Source organism: Anser anser (assembly GCF_964211835.1).
Source record: "Anser anser genome assembly, chromosome: 11".
Taxonomy (NCBI): domain Eukaryota; kingdom Metazoa; phylum Chordata; class Aves; order Anseriformes; family Anatidae; genus Anser; species Anser anser.
This window is the reverse complement of record NC_139732.1, coordinates 8,580,144-8,603,240: the sequence shown is the minus strand read 5'-3', so window position 1 is coordinate 8,603,240 and position 23,097 is coordinate 8,580,144. Positions and strand designations below refer to the sequence as shown.

At 43.1% G+C, this 23,097-nt stretch overlaps 1 protein-coding gene across 3 annotated transcripts in view; it reads right to left on the bottom strand.

The window, feature by feature from the left end:
* Window positions 1-10,254: 10,254 nt before the first annotated feature.
* The window catches only part of LOC310905606 (uncharacterized protein), a 136,778-nt gene continuing 123,935 nt past the window's right edge, over window positions 10,255-23,097 (bottom strand). The window contains exons 3-5 of one of the 3 annotated variants that reach the window (XM_083852121.1): window positions 13,535-13,577; window positions 11,965-12,005; window positions 10,255-11,281 (exon numbers count right to left, since the gene is read on the bottom strand). In XM_083852121.1, the coding sequence (XP_083708247.1) occupies window positions 11,156-11,281; window positions 11,965-12,005; window positions 13,535-13,577 (210 nt within the window). In that variant the 3' untranslated portion in view covers window positions 10,255-11,155. The other 2 variants (XR_014589150.1, XR_014589151.1) reach the window with 2 other exon arrangements.

Sequence of the window (23,097 nt, the reverse complement as noted above, 5' to 3'; positions counted from 1 at the left end):
CATTTCACCCTGCTTTTGACTCACTACAGTATGCAGAAGCAAAAGGGCCAAAGCCACTGTTGGCGTTAACGTCACAAAAGGTGTAACCTCGTTTACATCAGTGGCACCTACTCCCCTTGTGCCAGCAGCAAGCCCATGGTGGAGCAGGAGCCGCTGCTTTGTGCTGACAGCTCCCTCCTGCCAGGCAAGGCTCCCCCTGGGCTCTTCGTCCTCCATGAATGGGATGCTCACCAAGGCTACTGGCAGTGCAATCGGACAGGGAGGGTTTTTTTGTTGTTGATATAAACAAAAAGAAAGCAAAAGGAACATATGAGGCAATAAAGGACATCCTCGCTTATTCTGTCCAGGCTTTTCCGTTGAGATTGTCAGCAAAAATATGACTGGGGTTTTGTGCTGGTGCAGACGGTACCACCTACTTTCACTTGGTCTTTGCATCAGCATTACACAAGCGGTGATGAATCACAGCCCAGGCACACTTAGTCTAGGCTTGACGTGAGTGAGTAAACCAGGAATTCCCTCTGTCTTTTGCCATGGAGCCCCACACAAGTATTGAGGAGGCAAATCTCCAAAATCCAGACACACAAACGTGAGGAATGGTTCCAGGAGGGCAGAAATTTCCAACGGAGACTTCAGTGAAAAGAGGCGACCTCCCCAAGACAGGAGGCCCGTATTTGTATTCTCCGGTTTACTCAGTCTTTCCTCTGATTAATTTCATTAGCTCTTCACTTTTTAATGAGTGTAATCCCACAACTCCCCAAGCATGCACACTCCACAGCCTGTCCCTGGAAATTATCTCCCCCTGCCTTTTATAAAAGCTCTCTCACAAACAAACAGGCTGCTCCACACTTTACACACATACCCATGTAGCTAACACAATTTGCCAATTTGCCAAAGGGCAAAAACTCTAAGCTGCCTTTATTTGCCTTGCTGCTGAGTGATCTCAGCCGCAGCGAGGACGAGTCAAGCAGCGAGCTGTGGGGAGATGCCACGCCGCAGCTAAACTCACCTCAGCTGCAAGCGGCGGAGCTGCCATCTTGCTAATCAGCTTTAATTTAGCTGTCTCACAGCTTCATAAGTAAATAAAGACTTACTTAGTGTCAGAAATATCAATGTTTAGCCACCGAGTTAAAAAAGTATGGTAATTAAAAGAGTGCCACAAGTCACAGCTCCGCGCAATCCTAACAGATTGTAGGGTTTGCCTTTTTGAACCTCTCAGCACGTTTGGAAACTTGAGTAAAACAACAAAAGGTGTTAATAGCTTTAAGGGGAGCACCATGCTGATAGATTACCCATTACGGTTATCCACTCACAGCGAAATGGCAAATAGGTTTGATCAATTCGATTTTAATGTAAAGTGGGACTTGACAAAACAGCACCGAGCAGAGAGAAGACCTTTTGTTGCTAATGCGTCTGAAAAAAGCACTTAATTGAGGTCATAATAATATTAGCAGTTATCACCATCAATAATTCAGCCTTATTTATTACTACACGGTAAAGTTCTGTCAAACAGGAGTCGTTGAGGCTTTGTTATACATGTTAACACGAAGCTGGCTGTTGGGTGATTGGTATATATTTCACCAGCTGCTCGAAACTGCGGGATAGCAAGAACTAATGACACTCTTTCTTGGTCCGTGCATTACACAATAGTTAATTTGCTGTATGCAGAAGTATACGTTACAAATATAATAGTCCCGCATAAAGTATGCATAATAAAAAAAGCATTATATCTGAAACAGTGACTGACTAATCTTGCCTGAGCTATCTGTCAGAAGGAAAACAATTTCAATTCCTGCATGATTTAGTACTCCTACAGCTGGAGAAACATAAATTCTGCCTCTTCACACAGCTCTAGTCACCTGTGATTAGTTATCTTTAAAAAATCTAAATGAACGTATAATTGTACAATTATAGATGCTAACTCCAGTGTTAAAATTTAAAATGTATTAGTCTCGTAAAATGCCTCATTAATCTCTGGGTCTTAAAGGACATACTTGTCCTGTAATGAGCCAAATGTAGGAAATATGTGAGATGGTCGTGGGAGGATTTGAGCTCCTAACTATTTCTTTTAACCTTAGAAACGTTTTATTCCCACAAAACCTGTTTACAAACACAAAGTTGTCAGTGACAAAGTCAGTTGTACTTCTCTGGTCGTTAACTATGGAAATGAGCTGTTTGGAAGAGATTAGTTTTTCCTTATACATGCTATTCGTGCATTTATAACAGCTCCATAATTACTGGCTGGAAGTGCAAGCAGAAAGGTTGGGCAGGAATATTGATCTCGCCCCGCCTGCAAATGACTGCTGCTCCCCTGCACTGATTGCATGAAGCTCCTCGTAGGTTTTTACCACCTTCCTTAAGGGAAAAAGTAAATAAATAAAGGCCACGGGGTACCTGTGAAAACCCAAGCTAATCGCACGCAGGCTGCCCACTTGGCAGCAGCGAGGTGGCTCCTTGGAGGAGCTACGGACGACTGACACAACGAGGCATTCAAATGTGGGAATTAAAAACTGTTAAATTGCACAGAGGGATCCTTAACCTCAGCCCTTTGGCAACACAGTGATGTTTCTTCCCTTTTCTTCTCTCTCAGCCCTTCTTGGAAGTGCCATACACATCTGATTTATTGTTTTCCAGCTGCCTCAGAGCTGGCTAATTCAGGATGCCCGCTCCTTGCTGCACACAACCCCACTAATGACGGCTGTAAACCGCCTGCCCCGCTGCCTCCAAAATCATCTTGCCTTCTGCTCCTCCTGCCTGCCTGGTCAATAGCCAGCATGGCCCTATCGCTCCAAAGCACATCTGGATTCATAGATTTGAACCTTTTGATCCTGGAAATGTAGCAGCTCCAGACAAGCCTTCCTTTGCAATTGGCTCTGTGCAGATTCCTCACCCGATTTGAATGAGAAAGGTGAGGCTCTGTGTTGTTGAAATGGACAAGCAAATGTTCAAAACCATTTTAAACAGTGGGCCAGTATTGTTTGCCCTGAAGCTTAAGTGGATTTTTTTTTTCCCTTTTCTTTCCGTGAAACACAAGTTATCCGCGGGCTCAACAAACCAACATGCGGCTCCTGACAATAATAGGGTATCGCTCAGCCAGTTTGTAGGGCTGCCAAAGAGACTCTTCTGCTTCCCTGGCTGGTGGATTGGCTTGGGCTTTTTGTTGCTTTTAAACAGCATGATATTTTAAAAGTTATTAAGGCATTACTGTTGCTTGTTTCATGAATAATGCTTTATAAAATTACTGATAAGGCATTAACATAAGTTTACCTCTCAATGCGAGTTATTTTTTTTCTATTTTACTATCCATTGCTTCATTAAATCAACACTGAAAAAGACTAGCCTTGCCGAATTTCTCACTGCACATTCAACTGTTTGCCCATGACAGTATTTGAATGTGCTTATTATTTCTAGTAAAGCCCTTATCATTTTCACTGTGAAATTTAAATCACCCTGATCCAACTCTTCTTAGCTAAAGTCAGCTTTATCAACCACAAGAGATGTGGGATTTTAAAAAGATCTGAGTAAATTCACATTGTTTGGATAAACTCATTCAGGGGGTTCAGCAAATGAAAGCTGAAATAGATATGTATTCCGAGGAGGCTGTGGACTGCTCAAAAAAAATAAGTTAAAGCATAATTTAAAAAGAAAGAAAAAAAGGAAAGAAGGAGAAAAAAAAAGTTAATGGTATCAGTGTCTTTTTAATGAGGGCATTCACAACCCAGGTTTTGAATTGGTATTTCTCTGCCTCCACAATAATTCAGGTGAAAAGTAAAACAAAACAAAACCAAAGAAACCATAAAACTGTTTACGCAGAAATAAAATTGTTCTCTACAATTTACCCTGCTATGTCGTCTGGTCAGTGTTGTGCTACCAAAAACGTTAAGGACTGCATTTATGCATTATCCCATAATTTAAGTAACTGTGTATCATGTATATTTAAAACCATCTCTCTGTAGTTTTAATTATCTCAGTCTGCAGGGACAAAATGCAGCTCCCATGCCTGAGACCGAAATGAAAGTGCTGCATGCTGACAGCTAAGATGTCTGTCCTAGCTTGTTGAGATTTCCTGTAAAATTTGCATTGAAAAGGCAGCTTTAAATATACTTAAAATAAAAAGAGCATTTGCATCTAATTTGCTACACTTGCAGTATTAAAGTTTTATCTGAATAAAGACATGTCAAATGGATTTATATAGTTAAGCTGATAGCTTTTAAAGTCAACACAGTAACATCAGCTAAATTCAACAAAGTAATGGCAGCAGCTAATGGCATTTATTAGTTTATCATCATTTACTTAAAAACCATAACACAGATCATTTTATTTTCACATTACTGTTTGTGATTCTTTGACTCAGTTTGTATTGATTCCACAAATTATGGCAGAAACTGACATTTATCTAACAGTTTTCCAAGCTCTGAATGTTGGCTTTAGTGGGAAGCAATTGAACTCTTGCCACACAACGGTTTGAGCTACGCTAGAAACAACCATCTTCAAATAAACACGTTTGGCAACCATTTTAAAATACGATTGTTGCTTCTCTGAGGATGACAGAAGAGTTTTTGTTACTGATAAGGCTCTTATTACAAAACACTGCCTATGTAATCTACAGCTCGATCACACAAAGCGCTAAGCACATCACTCCCAACCTAGCAAAGCACTGAAGCATTAGGTTTTGTTTTAAATATACGCATAATAGCGAGCAAGCTTTTTTACAGTACTTGGCTTCTTCAGATGTCAAAGGACTTCAAAAAAGGGATCATTACTGTTTCCACACAGGGAAACTGAGGCACGAGAGAATCCAACTCACATCCTGTGATGCAGTGGGACTCAAAGCTCACTTGCAAGCCTCAGCTGGGAGTTCTGCGTATTATGTTTTACTGCCACCTTATGCTTCTGTTGATTTCAGTGTCATCATCTGACCAGGCTGCAGTGGAGCTACTTGCCAAAAGCACATGCTTATGATGAAGATTGTTGGAGGGGCCTAGGTGTACAGTCTCTTCACTGTCAGCCCATGGGAAAAAGCAGGGCTTATGAATAATGCTCTCAATTCTGCTATAGCTCCCTGTTTCTCCATTTGTTTAATAATTATTACTCAGGACTAAAAGTTTACCAGGAAATACTAAGCAATATTTTATTGCCACCATAAAAACCAGGCACCCACACAGTTTGATTTGTAAATATTTTGGGTGCGGACACCTACATGTCATCACTCAGTTTTATAACTGCACTTGAAAACGACATCAGAAGTTTCCAATCATGAGACCTACTCTCCTGCTCAGTAACATCTAAGCCTGTTCTTCAGCGGAAGAAAAACACAACTGAGCTTGGAGACAGGGTTTATTTTCAGAACTATGCACGGAGGTCAACATTCTTGCTAATGGGAGGCCCATGTCTAATTCCCCATGTCATACCCTAAACCCTTAATTCCAAAGGGATCACCAGCTTCTCTCTCTTGTTCTGGTAGTAAGGCCATATTCCCAAGAAAAGTGACAATCAAGTCACATTCGGCAAGAATTTGAACCGAACATGCTTTCTTCATGCCATTTATTGTAATTCTCCCATACCAACAGACTTTGTTCTAGTGTGTCCTCACCCTGAACCCTGGCTTCTATTTCAGCACACATTTGTAATTCCCTGTGCCTGGGCTGGAGAGCACAAACCTCTGGCTCACCAGAACAGCCTGAGACAGCTGGAGCAATGGATTCAGAGGCATAGCCATCCTCCTTGAATCACCATCTCACAGCTGGCCAACTTTCTTACGTGCAACTGCCAGGCTGGGCAAATGAGAGTGACAAGGAACTAAAAATTGTATTGACCTTCATCTGGAGCCCCAGTCTGACCTCATTCAATTCAATAGCAATTTTGTTCATATTTTAACAACAGCTGGATTGGACATTTATAAGCTTTTGTTTTATTGAAGGTTACTAATGAAAAGCTACTAAGCAAAAGTTGAGCAAAAATGTTATTTTCTTTGCTGTATGAACCATCTTCCTTTGGCTCAAGGAGCACAGCTGCAACCTACTAAAAATGCATACCAAATCTTATGGCTATTTCGGTCCTGCCCAACAGAATGACAATTCCAGAAGCTTCCATTGTGTCAGAGAGAGCAGATGTGTTCTCCTCGGAGCCGGAGGGGAAACAGTGCCTCCAGCAAGACTGTTCCTGCAGAGAACACTGTGGCACAAGCCACCTGAAATAAAAGCCTAGAACCAGGTAGCTACAGCACTGTGAACAACACCAACATTTAAGAACTAGGGCAGCTGAAGGGAGGAGAGAGACTTATATTCAAAGTCAGAGTGAGAAAAAGCAACCTCTTGATTTTCATCCAAATGCAAATAGAAAGCCAACACAGCTGCTGAAGAACTGGTTCCTGCCAGCTCCACCTGAGAAACAGGGCATTTTGCACAGCAGTAGTTAGAGCTTCCATGTGGCTTTGAGGTACAGCCCCCAAGCAGTTCAGTTCGACCTGAAAACCACAGGGCATGGGAGAATTTTCCCACCCCTGATCACAGATGTGGGCTGGAGGAGCTGTTCCGAGCACAAATCCCTCTGGAGTAACATAAGTGGAGCAACCCAAGTTCACGTCCTTTCTGTTGCATCTCGCTACATTGTGGTGAACTTGCCTTTTTATTTCAATCTTCTTATAGTTCAAACAGCTCGTTCATAGCTTGCAATAGCAATGGCTGTTCTCCACTTTCATTCTCCCCCACTGAGGCCCTTCCTACCCCACGCAGGAATGAAACAACAGCACCCCAGCTGGTGTATATACTGTAGCAGGCACGATAATGTCAACCAGATATAGGGCCACATCTTCAACCGATGCAAATTATCCTAACTTCATTTACTGCAGTGGAGCTCTTGGTGTTTTCTATCAGATAAGGATGTGGACTTTAGCATTAATCGTGTGCAGAGCAAAAACCCACCATTTCAAGCTTCATTATGAAACAAGTGCTACATTAGCACCGAGCATGGCAAATCTCAGAATTTCCCTTTAATGATCTTGAAGATTATGTGCAGCAAGAAAGAAGAAGTGGAAAATCTGTCATAAATACCACAGAATACATTTAATAGCTAAAAGCAAGGCTTTCTTTTAACACTCCTGCCTGAAAAACTAGAGACTATTCATTAACTAGGAAGCAGAGGAATTGGTTTGTCATTATACTATGCCTGGGAGACAGAAGACAACAGAAAGTTAGTTCTCGGGCCTGGAGATTGCTTAGACTAGGAAAAAAACCAGTATATGGATAAGCACAACTATATTAAAATATATTATGATTAAACATGGAAATGACTGCGAAAAATCTCAAGATATACTTATGAAATATTGACCATTGCAGTCTGTTCTTTGCTTATCCTTGGCAACACCTTTTAGTCACTACGCACCATCTGATGACAGCAGGAAATACCTCTGATGGTGACTTGCTTTTTGGTATCTCTGGTGACAGCTGGAGACAGCTTACATGAGCTGAGTCTGTAGTGGATCCCCCCTGCTCCTGGTTCACGTGTGGTAGGTGCACAGAACACCCTAATTCTAAGAAGGACTGATTGTAATGGCTTTAATTCTACAATCACCGGAAATGTCTTCAAATCATCCTTAACCTGGTTTTCCCAGCCTTTGTTCATGCATTACCCCAGTCCACTCCAGTATATGTGCATTTCCCAAGAATACCTGCTGCTGTCCTAGGCTTGAAGAAAGACCTCTAACACTGCTCTGACCGCAGAGCAAGAAGTGGAATCCCATTTTCTCTCAAAACAGTTGTAGAGATGCAAGACGCTGCAACTTTGCCCACTGCCTCAGCACGCTCATATGAGCCTAATCCGCACTGTCACAAAGCCTCAAGAAGTGTTCATGTAATGGGAATAATGCATGACAGGAGGACATAAAGAACTAGTCAAGAAGGCTGTAGCTGTGATAATGTTTCTACAAGGAGATCAACTTACCTCCTTAGATGCGAAGACTGTGTGAAGCAAAAGCATCTTCTCCCTTTCTTTCACAGGAGTCGGAAGTCCACTGTGAATTCCATGTCATTTTCTAAAATGAAACGAAAATGTTGTGAATACTTTTCTTCTATGGCAAAGGAATTAACTGAGTACATACTGCTGTATTTCACTCAAGTTTTTAAGAGAGTGAGTTGCTGGAAAGCTTCACTTGAAAGGCACTGCCAAGTACTGCAGCCTTTAAAAAAATGGTGAATTCACTTTGTCTGCACTGGGTGATGGTTAGAGGAATTTTTTGTTTGGCTGTTTCATTACACTCCCAAACTGTGTTGCCACAACCGATTTCACTTGCACTTGCCTATAAAAAAATCTTTTGTATCTCTGTTTCTGCAAAACGGTACCTACCTTGTGTCCTTCCCCCACAGAAATCTTTGAGATTTGGGGAAAAACAGACCTTCCTCATTCTTTCCCTTTGAGCCTATAATGACAAGCTTGCTCTCTTTTTGGAGTCAAACTTTTGCCAAACAAAAAAAAACAACAACAAAACCTTTGTGAGAATTAAACGAATGAATATGCAAACTACACAACCCCCAAGCAGCTAAATAGGAAGAATAACAATAGAATGGTAATTAAAGCATTACCATTCACTTTATGGACTGATTGCATGCTCCCCTTCCCTCTGAAACAAGCCTTTCATTTAGAGTTGAGGGAGCAACAGAAATCTCTTGGTTTCAGCTGCTAACCGGTAAGGCTTAAGACTTATAAATGAAGTAAGTTCTGTCCATGCAAGGCTCTTGAGCTCCCATGGATGTGTTTACTGAAGGATGGTTCCCACACAGCCATTGCATTGCACTTTCAAATTCCAAAGATTCTGGTTTTGAGGAACTGTTTTAGTTGCTTATCACCAAATAATGTGCCAAGTTAAAAAAAAAAAAAAAAACCCTCTATCTTCAGTGATCTACTAATCAGTCTTTCCTACTACGGTCTACTCTATTGTCTCAATTTGAGATAATGAATATTAAAATTGCACAATTCATCCCACAGGGTGTTTTTTGAATTATACAGGGCACGATAGAAGCCCTTTTCTTGCTGTTGAAATTCCGCCTTCTTTAGGGTGGAAACAGGAGATATGGATGAGCGGAACATAACACTGTGCAGCAGAGAGGGGAGGAGAAATGCACGGCAAATATAGCAGGGCAAACCTTTAATCTCACTGAAAAATGAAAAAGCCATAGGATCTTTGCAGCCTAATTTGATATCATCAGCCACTGTGCACAAAAATCAAACATGGCTGCGTGCAAACCACAGCTGGCCAACTGCAGGCAAGCAGAGCAGGTTGCATAAACAGCACCAGGATCAACATGCAAGTTCCTGAGGATTTCATATATATTTTGATGCCTGTGCAAAGCAGAAAGAGGTATTTTATACCCATATGAAGAGAACAAGCACATACTTCCATGTTCAGACCCAAAAGACAATCCTTACGCTACAATACTGAACACAACCTTAGAGAGACCAATGGTAGAGTCAGCCTGGCTGGGCAGCCAGCATGTCTGGGAATTTCTAACCTGGTGTTTAAATCCCCAAACCATCTGCTCTCTGGAAGCCAGGGAGTGACACAGGGTTTCACTGTAGTTTGGTTTTATAATAATATTATTTCCATTTATTATATAACAATTCTGTAGAATGGCAAAAATTCACACAGACAGCAAGTTTCAACAGAACTTTTGAAAGTGATCCAGTTCCCAGAAATTAGTGGCAAAACTGCTAGCGGCTTTGGTGAGAGAGAAGGCCCACAATGAAGATGTGTTTTCAAAGGGCTTTAAAATTTTACCCCAAAAAACCTTTCAACTCCAGAATCGAAATGAAAATCCATTCCAAAATCCTACCTTGCACCTCTCGACCATTTATAATTAGGTGGGCAGAACATTTAGCTCACACTTCCATGCCTTTTTGGGACCAGACAAGAGCCACCCACATCTCATGTGGCTGCTGCCAGCGGGCAGGTGTGGAGGGTGGTGGTTCGTCTGCTCCCTGCTGGTAGCCCAGCACCCCATCCCTCCCATCCAAAACTTCTTTGTAAGATGCAAAATCAGTCTTTTTAAAAGAAATGGGAAAATACAGCATATTGTGTTAAGTTCCCTCCTTAAGATATACTGTACAGGTCGTAACTTATCCTTTTTAATAAAAAAGAAATAAATTTACCTTTTGAGTGTCATTTCTGACCACTGCTGCCCCTTTGCTAAAGCCACAGGGCTTCACAGTAGACAGCCTGATGGAATTCCAGTTCACAGCTTAATTTTCCTCCTGATAAAAGAGACAAAAAGTTCCTTTCAGTAAAAATAAAATTTAATGCGGTCCGCAAATTTGATATATTACAACCTCCGACCTCAGCTTAATTGTTCACAAAGGGCTAACGGTACCACTGGCAAGTAAATGACTTCTACAGAGTGTTGCAACCCTGATAGCTCAGGAGAAGGGGAGCAGCAGTCTGACAGATAATCAAAATTTTTAATGCGAACCATAGTGAGAGAGGTTATTCAGAGCACACCCAGACTGTAGGAGCCTTCCACAGCTGCCATGGTAGCTCCTTAGGATGAGAAATGCTTAAACATCATCCTCACTCAACTTCGTTAAGTGTTGCTGCTGTTAGCTACCAACCAATATGCAGTCTGACACTTCACAGCAACAGACAGCAACGGCCTGGGACTTACAAAGACAGAGACATGGTACTTAAATTTCTTTGTGGCCAAACCTGCCCCCAGTTCTGTGGCCCTGAAGAGCTTTTCTTAGAGTTTGACAAGGAACTGAGGGAAAGAGTGTGAAGACAAAAAGAAAGGAGCCATGCAATAACATCCACCACTGGCCCACGGTGTCTGACCTTTCAAGGGTTGCTGCAGAGAGCAGGATTTTAGCAAGGCTTCTGGGTCTGTCACTGCTTACACCAGTTTGCAAAGGGCCATACAGGGCAGGGCATAGCAAAGGGAGGGCAAAGGAGGGGCAAAAGGGTGGGGGTCTCTCTTTGTCCTGGCTGGTTTTATTTGGGAAGTCAGGGAAGGGGTGAAAGTGTTGCTTTATAACATACTCCACCTCACTGTCTGGATCTGGAAAGTGCCGAAACTGAACGCTCTGCACACAAGAAAATTTAATTTACGCTTCTTGGTTAAAGTCATTCCACGGCAGTTCCTCGCCACCACTCCTTCCTCCTCATGCTTTTCCCCTAATGCAGCGTGGCTCCTTCCACGGGCTGCAGCACTTCAGGATAAACCTGCTCCTGTGTGGGCTCTCCGTGGGCTGCAGGTCCTTCAGGGAGTATCCGCCTGCTCCAGCATGGGTCCTCCATGGGCTGCAGGGGAAGGGATGCGCCAGTGCCTGCAGCGCCTGTCCCCACCTTCTTCTCTGACCTTGGTGTTCACAGGACTTTTTCCCCACTTTCCCCCCCTTGCTCCTCACTGCCTGCGCAACATTCTGCCCTTTATTATGTTCTCACAAAGATGAGATGCCCCTCTTGGACATCCAGAAGTCATCAGCAACAAAAAGGTTTTATTTTCTACTGTTAGTCTGGGTAAGATTTTGGAGCTGTACAATATGATGAAAAGAGCATACCTATTAAATGCTAGCATGCGTGTCTATGGAGCACTCGAAGTGCTGAACCGTGCATACATTTACACCTTGCCAGGCACAGGTCGTTAGCAGATGTACTTATAGAGAAGGCCCTGAACAGTTTGCTCCTTCCCCTCCCGATTCAGCGTGGGGTCAGTGACATCAAACAGCTCCCACAGAGCAGTTGCAGCCCCCAGGGACCACTGGGGCATTTACAGCTGCATTTGTTCAGGCAGCTGTCGCTCATCCTAGGGATCTGCTCCACAGCAGGCTAAGGCTCCCAGCACAAAGGAACCCAAACGATATTTTACTAGAAAAAGGCAGGATAAAACCCACGTGCAGAGTGGGAGGGTTAATGCCTGATGCCTCCTCCTCCTCCAAATGTGGAAAATGACAGCAGGAAAAAAACTGTGGTGAAAACTGTACCTGTCCTAATGCTGGTGGAAAGACAGCTGAGCTGCCTACATCTGCAAACCAAAGGGAAAGAACGTCTCAGGATGAGAGGGCAGCTGTGTCTAAGCGTAGGCAAAATCTTCAGTCTCTTCGAAATTAGTGATGCTGATATATCCAGTATGCAGAATGGTTGCTGCAGTGTCACTGGAAACCAACTAAGAAAGCCTTCAGAAGTTCATACCTCAATTTTAAAGCTGAGGCTATTTTAGCTAATGCTCCCGAGGTGACTGTCTGGTCAAATGTCAGAGTTTATATTGCTGAATGAAATCTCTATGAGATCTTTGCAGTTTGGGAACCATGTTAGTCTCCAACGTGAGCTTCTCAGATTATACTGGGTTGTGGATATGTTTTTTTTCTTCCCTCTGCTTGGAACATATCTCAATCTCCCCATACTCCTGCAAACTATTGAAAAACTTTGTGTCATGTTTCAACACCAGTTTCATTGCTGTGGGATTTTCCCCCACTAATTCATTTATTCTAAAAAAATCTTTTCATTGATGCTGCTTCTGTATGCTTTCAAGCCTAATATCTTGCAAATTGGTAATTTATTGTTTTATTTTTAAGGAAAACATTGCCTGGAATTTAGTCTCTTACAACTAATGCCAAACTTCACACTTCATTTTTAACTCTTTGACCTCCAGGATTCCTTTTCCTGGTCATCCCTCTGAGCCTCTTGGTTTTGCTGGTGGTTATGTTTTTTCTGCCAGTCTCTGCATTGCTTGCTCCTTTGTTTTGGCACAGGACCGCGTGTTACCTGTTGCAGCAGATTAGCTCTGACAACTGGCTTACATCTGAGTAACACATCCCACTGTGCTGATTGCATATTAGTGACCATTACGTTTGGAGCCTTACGCATCAATTCATGTGGCTTGAAGGCGTTTTCTTGATTGGCAGACTTTAAAAAGAGCTTTTTCAACCACAACACTAGAGCATTCACTCCTCTACCATATGTGAGTCATTCTTCCTAGCAGTGGCTTCATAGGCCTTTTTTTTTTTTTTTCTGTCTCTTCTAGTTTGGGGCTCCTGTATTTCTGTGTGTCCAGCTCACAACACCTACAAGGTAGTACCAAATTTCATGCACCATTAATTCCACTAACATGCAGAGGCTTGTTAATTTGAAGAGCTCAAGACAGACACCAAAACTGTGGAAATGTGTTTTTTGAAGTTTGGTCTTAATAGAAGGCTTTTACTTGTCCAGGACAGCTACACTGTACAGAAAAACACCACTGATGATAGTGGTGGAAATAAATGCGGATGCTCCTGTTGCAGAGATCTCTCCTGCTAAACCATTTACCTTATGCGCCCTGCACTTTATTTTATTTATGTATAAAGGCCATGCCTGGAGCAGGCTGTATTGAATGTTCCCCTTTACAAGTGAATCTAAATAATACACTCTACCTAATGAAAAGCTACCTCTGTAAACACAGAAAGGAGTGAATCCACCTTCCTGTTTCCACAGGAGGTAACAACTAAGGCCCCCCTCCTCCCCACATTCCCATTTACCTGCTCACAGCTGCAGCACCTTGGCATTTGCTTCACCTACCCATGAGAGCTCCCACCGCTCCTCCGGCAATTACAGCATGTGCCTGAAAGAGGAAAAAACAAAAGGAGTATTTTAGTTACAGGAAAGACAGCAGTAAGGTTCACAGTGTACTTTCTCCTTCTGTAGTCAAGGTTTTACTTTTTTAGCTTTGTTCTTCTCATATCTGCTAGATCCTCTCCATCCTTGGGAAAGCAGTAGGTATCAGATGCTGACAAGATAGCACTGAGCTAAGCCCATAAGTTATATTTTCATATTATCTTTCATATAATGAGCATCTGTACTTTTTCCATTTATTTGTCTAAGCAAGTTCCTCCATTATCTTCTGGTACTTTTTTTTTTTTTTTAAATTATTGGCTGATACCCAAGTAGGTAAAATATTTCAGCTCCATCCCATCTCTAGGTTCAAAGAAAAAAATAAGAAAGAAACAGTGTAAGGTTGATCACACACTTGTTATTAAGTCAAAGCCGGATTCAAGTGTTTGTGTGAGGTAGAATTATCTCATTCTTTTTGTCTGTGTCTTTCTGTGATCTACCAGTCAAGTATGTGATTGGATTTCAGCTCAACAAAACCTTAAATTACACACCTATTGTGCCTGAGCTAAGCCTAGTTTCACAGCACTGGAGAAGGCTCCTCACTGCTCTTTTGGCACTGTTCGATCTGGCTTCTGCTATCATCTGCAGGTTGATGAATGAGTAATAGGATTAGAAAGTCTCATCTCTGAAATGCTGTAATTGTCACATTGGGTGAATTGACAAAAGGCTCGGGTGATGGAGAGGTGCTCCGTAACGCGGAGTCTTATGTTCAACCTGCACTCGCTAGCCAACGTGAAGAGAGGAGGAGGAATAAAAAGAATCCCTCCAGCTCTCCATTTGCTCAACATGCACAGATATCCCCATGCTCTAAATTAACCTTTTATGCATGAGTTTGTTGGAAGGCAGAGTGCTCTGCCTCTTAAGGGATCTTATCTCGCTGCAGGGAAGATGATATACTTGTTGATTCTTTGGTTAGTGCAGGAGATTAAAAAGTCTAGGAGGGCTGGAAGCGAGGAGCAGACTTACCCGTTCTCCCCAGGAATCTTACATTCAAAAGACCAGGGTAGAGATTTTCCCCCAGGCAAGCAGAAAAGCATGGTGCAAGCCAGGTGCATCCGCAGGTCCTGCCTTGTCATCGAGGAGGGTCAGCAGCACACCAGCTCAGAAACCAAAGTGCCACACATTTCTTTCTGCAAGCCCACCTGTGTTAGCCAGGATGTGCTGGAGCACAGATGAAGTTATCCGTGGCTCCTGTCCCAAGTCCAATTTCAGAAGGGCAGATTTGCAAGCCCAACCCGGATGCGTTGGCAAGGTCTGCCGGGGACCTACCTGCCTAAATAGCTACACGAGCACAGCGCTGCAAAGCCTAGCAGCAGAAAACAAGCAGAACAGATAAGTAAAACCTTCCTATTGTTTCTTCTGTTTGCTTTTATTTTAATTTCCACTGCCTGCAAGCGCCAGCAGCACCTCTGTTTTCAAACAGAAGAATGGAAATTGAAAAACCATAGTGGGGCAGTTCTCTGCTCTGAAGTACCACCGGCACTGCCTTCTGAGAAACGGCTTCATGCAGCGCATACAAATTAACAGAACTTTATTCCTGCCTACCTTTTATTTAAAAAGACTATCAAAAGCCAACATCGCTTCTGCTAAAAGAATATGTCCCCAAATGCTCTGCAGATGCAGCCTGTGAGGTCAACATTCGCCATCCCCTCTCTCTGTCAGTGTGAGTTTCATTTTAATTACAAGTGCATGTTTTGCACGTTGTAAAACTACCCCTGGCTCTGACCACCGTAAGAAAAGGAACATTTAGCTCAGGAAACAGTAGCTGACCCTGTCTGCTCTTTTTCTTCCTTGGCATCAGCTTAGACTATTAACACCTTATGTGTGTTGCCTGTATGTCCCACATATGTGTGCTCTGCATCCATTTCATGCAATACCTGTCCTAAGTGCATACTAAAAGCTTCCTACTGGGAATTTGCTGCTTTGTTTGACTCCTCTTCTTGGCATCTTGCTTAGCTATTGAATTCATCTGCTTGACAGAGAAACCTTTCTGTGTGCTAGAAGCTTTGTCCTTGGAAAGCTGTGACATTAGGCTTAAACACATAGAGGCCTTTTTCACCTCTCACTTCACTCCTTAATTATTCATTCCCAACAGAGGAAATCAGGAGGAACCTGGCAGCCAATGTAAACATTTTGTAGGCGAAAGCAATTTTTTGGCTCCCCAAGAGCATAGTATGACCATGATAGTTAAGTTCCTTACTTAAAAACCTACTGGATTTGTATGAAAAAAAGCAAAACAATTTTTTTTTTTTAGGGGGTATGAGGGGGGCAGAGGATGGATGCAGAGCAAAGCACAGCCTATTTGACAGTGACTATTTTAATCTGAGTGCCCTTTGCCAATTGATTTCAGAGAAAAGAGCCAAGCCTCCAACATATGTCCCATTTATAATTTTAATTTTCTTTGCCCCAGCATAGAGCAGCATCCTACAAGCCCAGCTAGTACCTGGTAACATGGGATAAGTGCATCCAGTGGCTGTGGCTTTGGACATTTCCCACCTAGAGCTGCAGCTAAAAACCCCTTTGCAGCTGAGCCCCACCTCACCACGGTAGCACTTTCCCCCATTTCACACACACGACCTGAAGTAGCCAAATTTTGGAGCACCCTGTTATTAACAAATGGCAATAGATGCCCTGTGCAAACAGTTTGTAGAACCAGGGCTACAGCCAATATTTTCCCAGTCTTGCTGTTAACCTGAACTGAAGCACACAACATTGGCCCGCTCCCAGGAACCGTCAGTGGGAAGCACATATAGCAACGGGCCACCCACTTACTATTTTCTTAGAGAAAGTTTGCCAGGAGTGATATGTAGCTTGCACCACCTTCCTGAAACATTTCCACACTCCCCAAGCCTGCACAGGTCGGCACTTACCACCACCTCTCATTTCAACCTGCCCTGCTCCACCTCCTGCTCCTTCCACGCAGCCCAATGTTCTCCTCCTAGCGCTTCCTTCTCTTCATCACCTTTTCCTGGCTTCGTGCCTTTTTTCATGCTGTTCCTAATGCCTGGGACAACCTCTGATTAATGTTCAGCAAACAGCCTCCTCCACAGATCAGGCCGCGCCCAAGCGTGCTCTGTTTTCTCTTGTTCGGCATTATTCTGACTCGTGCCTTCCACCTTCCCAAAGCAAAGGCTCCGACTCTGACAACAAGCAGCACCATTTGTTTCTGCAGGGCGACCCAGCAGTTCGGGACCGGGCTGCTTGCTGTGCAGGCACCACCACAGCTTCTCACCGAGCAGGCAGCGGGGCAGCTTATCTAGAAAACAGCTACTATCACTCCAAAAAACAAAGGGTGAAACCCAGCATCTTCCCAGCACATTTAGCTATTCCCTTGCCCTTTTCAAAGTAGAGAAATGTGGGCACAGCTGCTCGCAGTGCATCCTACGAGGGGGCAGGAGTGGCTCCATGTCACCTGTCTGTCCCCTCCTGCTTTGGGCTAAGGTTAGGATGCAGAAACAGCAGAAAGCAAAATGTGATGCTGAACATAGGCTGACTGTGGGAGGTTACCACGATAGCCTGGCTGGGTACAAAATGCCCTGTGTGCTGCAGTCTTGGGAAAAGTCTATTTCCAGGATTCATAGCCATTGGTACGGCAACATCTAAAACAAACTGAGAACCGAAGGACAATTTATTTCAGTCTTTGATTACTAACAAATGCCAAATACTGTATTACTTTTGGCTCTTTTAGACTACTTGATTTATTCGACCTTTTTCTTTTGGCAAAGAACAACTTCACTCTTTGAGAAAAGGTAAGCTAAAATGGAAAACAGTTGGGTGACTTCTCACTGTATTAAATGTAGTCTTCTTGAGACCAGCAAGACTCCCAGCGTTACGCTGTTTCTGTATTAAAATCTAATTCTGAAAGTTTGACAAAGCACACGTTTAACACAGGTCAGCAGTATATTGACAGGATGTTAATTTTAAATTGTGTCAGCATTTCCTGTCTTGAGTGTTAATGTCAATTAGCACCTTGCTGCATAACCTCCAAGTCCTCCCTTATTACGGGAAGGTAGCAAAGCACGCAGCAGAAGCACTTCTATTCAAAACACCACTCGCTATCAGCCAAACAAAGAGCTGTCATAACAAAACCGGCGAGGTGAAAGTGCCTAAGCTGCTATGGATTTGAGGTTAGAAGCCTTAGTCTTTTTCCTTATTCCTGATACTAAAAGTGTAAGCGTGTCAACTTGGAGCGAAAGGCTAATTACTTTGAGGCTCTTTGAAAAGTGTGTTACCATTCAAAATCTCTAAGCCTGACATAAAGCCCTTGGCTTTAGATCGCACAGTGTATAGCTCACTGTAGGTCATCCGTGAGTATCCTTAACGTGCTCTGAAACGTGCAGCCTTATTCTGGGAAAGGTGCACGTTTCTGCACACCTGCTTCCTGCAGTATTTCACACATGCATCCTGCTCCCCAGCAGTTTAGCTCGTTCCCAGGCACCCAGTGAACAAGCCTGGCCAATTCGGACACGTTTCAAAGCACTGTGTAAGGACTGCTCTACAAACTTCACAAAATTCTCACCTACCCCCTGATCTGACAGCAGCTCGCAGCATGTATGTGTACATGAAGCTCTAGACAGATCCATATCTAGGCTGGGTACCTTTTCTTGCACTTCGCTGTTACATTCGGCAGTGCAGAGATATCCAGGGTACAAACCCGACTTCCTCAAGTCGAGTAAAAGCTCTGCCATGAACTCGCTGCCTGTCTTGCTCGGAATACAGATGTGTTCCCAGAATGACAGCACAAACCTCAGGACATTTAGTCTAAATTCTGAAGGAAGCTAGCTGGTAGTGCAGTCTTTTGTGAGAAGGAAATTTTAGTGGGAAACAGAAAATGCTACAGTCTTGCCAATCAGCTTTAATTCCAGGTCTTGTCACCTGTTCAGTTAAAATATTCAGATAAGGATTTTCATCAACAATTCACTGTAAAGCCTAGTGCTGGATGTCTGGAAGCTCTTCTTGAAGTCCATAGGTGCTCACATTTGGAACAATGGTCACTTATTTTTAAATCAGACTTTACAAAATTTGTAATTATTAATTATAGCTAGCTGGTCCTTCCAAATAAATATCTTGGAAAGTACTTTGACAGCTCCTCGCCAACATTACAGGGGAACAGGAATAATACAGAAGTGACTTGATGATCCTTATGGGTCCCTTACGACTCAGGATATTCTATGATCATACAAAATCATATTGGATTAAAGTCAATGATTTCTATGCAAATCAAAAGCTTGGCAGGCATGGCATTAACAATCTGCAGTGCACTACACACGATTGCACCAAAAGCTTGTCGTTTCACATCAAATTGGATGTGGTTTTCCATCGACGGAGAGCGGGGCTCCCTGTGGGTGTGATTATTGCCCCGCGTCCCAGGTGACCACGGTCAGCAGCAGCAGCGGATGGCACTCCAACACTGTCTCACTCCCACAGCTAGAAATTGGTTCCAAGTACAAAACATTCTCGTACTCGCCCTCATAAAGCACCTCGGTTCCTACCTTTGTTTCTTTAGAGCAGGGACTCAAGGTGTGGCCAGGCCCCATGGGGTAAATCTGCTGCCCTTGAGATGTGGTGCAGAGATGACACAGGCATTATGCACAGCCCTTGCGCTGGGTGCTTATGCTCTGCCAGATTCTAAACAAATTGGCCAAACAAATTAATGCCACACACCCTAAATTGGCTGAACAAATTAATGCAACACGCCCTTTGCACAAGGGTGCCTTTGAAGGCCAAGGATGGTGCGTGTTGCAGCGAGGTGCTTTATACCGAGGAGACAAATCTCTCCCGAGAGAACAGAAACAGCACATTATAGTTTCAAGTTAGAGCAGGGCTTTCACCCGAGAGCTTTTCAGACACCAATACTGTGTGTTGACATTTAATTACTAAACTCTTAAAACAAATAATTTGTATGAGCAAATGCTTCTCAATCATTTCATAATAACCCAACTAGTGTTTCTTGGCAGTTAGAACAAAACCAGAAGCATGTTGAAATCGCGCACACAATGCCTTGTTCTGACATGGGAAGAGGTGCCAGATAGAGCAGTGTGAACCCTCCAGGCTGTGGGAGCTGATGGGAGTCAGGAACCGAGCGCTGCAGTTTTGTTCCCAGGGGCTGGCAGCAAATCAGCCCCAGCAGGTTCACTGGGAGGTTGGAGTTTACTGAATTTCCTTCTCCAAACAACCCTCCCTCCTTCAGCTCAAGGTCCTTTCCTCCACTGAGCCCCAAAGCTCCCAGCAGAGGATTAAGGGAGGGGGCATTCTCAGGGCTCGCTGGGTGCGAGGTAGCTGGGAAGGCAGGAGCCTGGTAGGCAGGCAGCAGGTAGATGCCTTTGGTTGCTGCATGAGCACCTAAATCAATGGAGCATTTCCTTCCACCTTTCAGCGTGATCTATGGCAAAATTTTGCACCTCTCTGCTACCAGGTAGCTCAGCTCAAAGCCAGTCCTAGCCGACATGTAAAACCCACGGCTTTGCCTTTTCACTTCCTCTGTTAGAGGGTCTGCCTCGGTGCAGCACAAAGCACTGCTCCCTGGAACAGGTCTTCTTCAAGTCCTCCTTGTTCTCATGCTATTACGTCCTCATTTTCTCTTCATGCTCTTCAGGACAATGGCTGAGACTTGTCAAGAGATTTTTCATAAAGAAGCTGCAAAATCTGCATGCTACATATTCTGTCTGCTTACCTGTGTAATCCCTCTGTATGTGGGACTTTTGTGGAGTGAGGTTAGGACATTAATGGAAACAAACCACTTTCCGATGAGAATTAAAACACCTAAGTATAATAGCTTTACAAGTACAGATCACAAGTTTGGCTTGCTGTGGTTCTCCAGGACCCAACCCTCATGGATATCTTATTGGGCAGTCTGCCAGCTAGAAGAGCTTTCTCCACCACACAAGTGGATTTTTACTTTTATTTTTTTAATTTTAGTTAAGTCTGGAGTTCCTGAATTTAATCTGAAGCAATATTTGAGTCATGCCACTGGGACCTCCGGTGCTGCTCCTTCCCAGTTCCCCTTCCCTCCTTGCACTTCCACCTACCTACTCAGGGTCCTTCTTTTCTTCCTCCTTTTTCTCACTCTTATAACCTGACCTCCTTACAACTTTCTCTCCTTTCACACAGCAATCCCACCATTCCCCAAGCACCTTCTTGCACGTGCACATATCCACTGACACCCCCCTCCATCACAGCAGCGTGTCCTGCTCCTATGTACCTGTTCCACCTCTCCTAAGCAAAGTTAGTGGTTTTAAGTGGGCACCGGTGAGCAAAAAGCCATCTCCATCACCAGCCGCTTGAAGTACACTGCTTTCAGTGGTGCAGGACCAGGACTGATTTTGATGTGCAAGCTACGAAGGTAAAGCAGAGTGCTGTTTCTGTGGAAACGTCAACTAAAATGCCTCTTGGCCGCTAACGCTTTATTAATAGTCCAAGTTTGCATCAGTGGTCTCAAACTCACAGTGCCTTCAGCTAGGGGACCTCTGAAGTGCTAGGCCTGTCCCAGCACACTGCCCTCCTCCCTAATTAGGAGCCACCTATTGTGTTCCAGTGTTCTCTCTGAAAATTGCCACTGCAACCTTGCTATCAGCTCAGTATCTTACCATTAGTGAGGAGGGCAAACGCGTGGTGTCCTTGACATGTCAGCTAAAAACGTCTGCCCCCCTTTCTCTCTGGGGAGCGAGCCTATAAGCTCTGTAATGCATTTAACCTCTACCACCTCAGGGACTAAGAGTCTCCACAAGCAGTTTGCTGCTGCCCCACCCCTGAGCTAACTCATTTACCTTATTTTTTCTTACAATGTTCAATAAATCACGCTCCACCCTTTAAAAATTATTATGGTTAATATATGACTTGCTAAAGAGATGCTTATAATTCACATAACTATGTTATAGCTTTAATCTCATAACACAGAACATGAATAAATGTGGCAAGGCTCTCTGAATTAATAGCCTGACTTGTATTCACGTATTTAGACATGCTTGTATTTGTATACTTCTCTTACCGTAATTACAACATACAGGGCAGATTCTGATCTCCATGTCAAAGGAGAAAAAAAAAAAAAGCAAAGAACTGACATTGCAGAGCATCAAAAGAAATAAAATACTTTGCAAAAATTACTAATTTCTATTGCAAAGCAATGAATAGCTGGCTTTCGCAATGCATCTACAAGCAAGAATTTGATTCAAGTTTGTTTAGTTTTCACTTGAAGAGCCTGAGTTTTAAAGACAAGTGTATTCTTTCTGCAGTCCTCAAAGGTTTATTAAATTTGATAAAGGCCATATCCCTTGCTTCTTGATAGTTGGTTCAGTATTGAATCCTGCTGCTCAAATGCAAACGCTTCAAGTAAGACCAGTCGCTTGAGCAAAAGCTGGAGATGTGCAAGAGACAGCTGCTGGGCAAATACTTGGAAATTCCTCATAACATTAATTCCCATCTTTATACCTCTTGGCTTTTCACCTTTTTTGGTTTTGCTTTACCAAGTATTCAAAGAGCAAACCAGGAATGTTCACCCTAGCGTGAAAAATGAGGAGGACCCATAGAGAAAACATGGGAAGATTGCAAACCCAAGAACTCACACCAGAAAATGTTGTTATTATTGACAGGGATTTCTACATATAAACTAAAAAATATGAAGTGTCATGAGATTTTCCTTAATTGAATTGTGTCTGAGAGAAATGACAGTTGTTGCTGTTTGGAAACCACAAGTTTGAAAATGAGCGTGTTTAAAAGCAAAACAAAGCACAAGATTAAAAAGCCAGCCCAATAATCTTGAAGTTCCCTGAATTATTCACAGCATCAAGTAATTTTCCTAAATACATGAAGGAATGTAAAAGCCTGTGATTCTTGACAGTGGAAGCCGCAGTCCTACCACAGCTCAGGCCACGTCTCCTTTATTAAAGCCAATCCCAGAGCCCATGCAAGTGCACGTTGGTGGCAGTGCCCAGGCGCATGAAGCCCTTTGCAGCACCAAACCTCCATTTCAAATGTTCGGTGCCAACTTCTCACTGTGGAATACCTCACACATTTCTGAGAAGCATCACCAGCTGGGGAGCTAACTTGAGTCATGACAAGAAATGATGAGAAATATTTCTAGGTCTACCCATGCAAAGGTAAAATTTTTAGGAAAAAAAAGGAATATTTCATGATTTTCACTGCATCCTTCTGGATTTTGTTGGTTTAACTTAAAGAAAGTTGGAAGCCCCATGGACAATTTAACTTACCTGAGAACCTCAATTAACATTTATACAAAGGAGGTTTCTGTTAGGCTCACGCTAGCGTACAAAAGCCTAAAACATGAAAGGTCCAGAGTCAGAAGACACGCAGAAGGATTCTCAGCTATAACCTTTGGAAAACTGATAACCAAGTTCTTGATTTTTTTGGTGTGTGTGTGTGTGCATGCGTTGACTTTTGTATGCAATACTGAATGTACATTTTTAACTGAACTCTGCTATTTATAAATTAATCAGTTACATCCAATTTACACA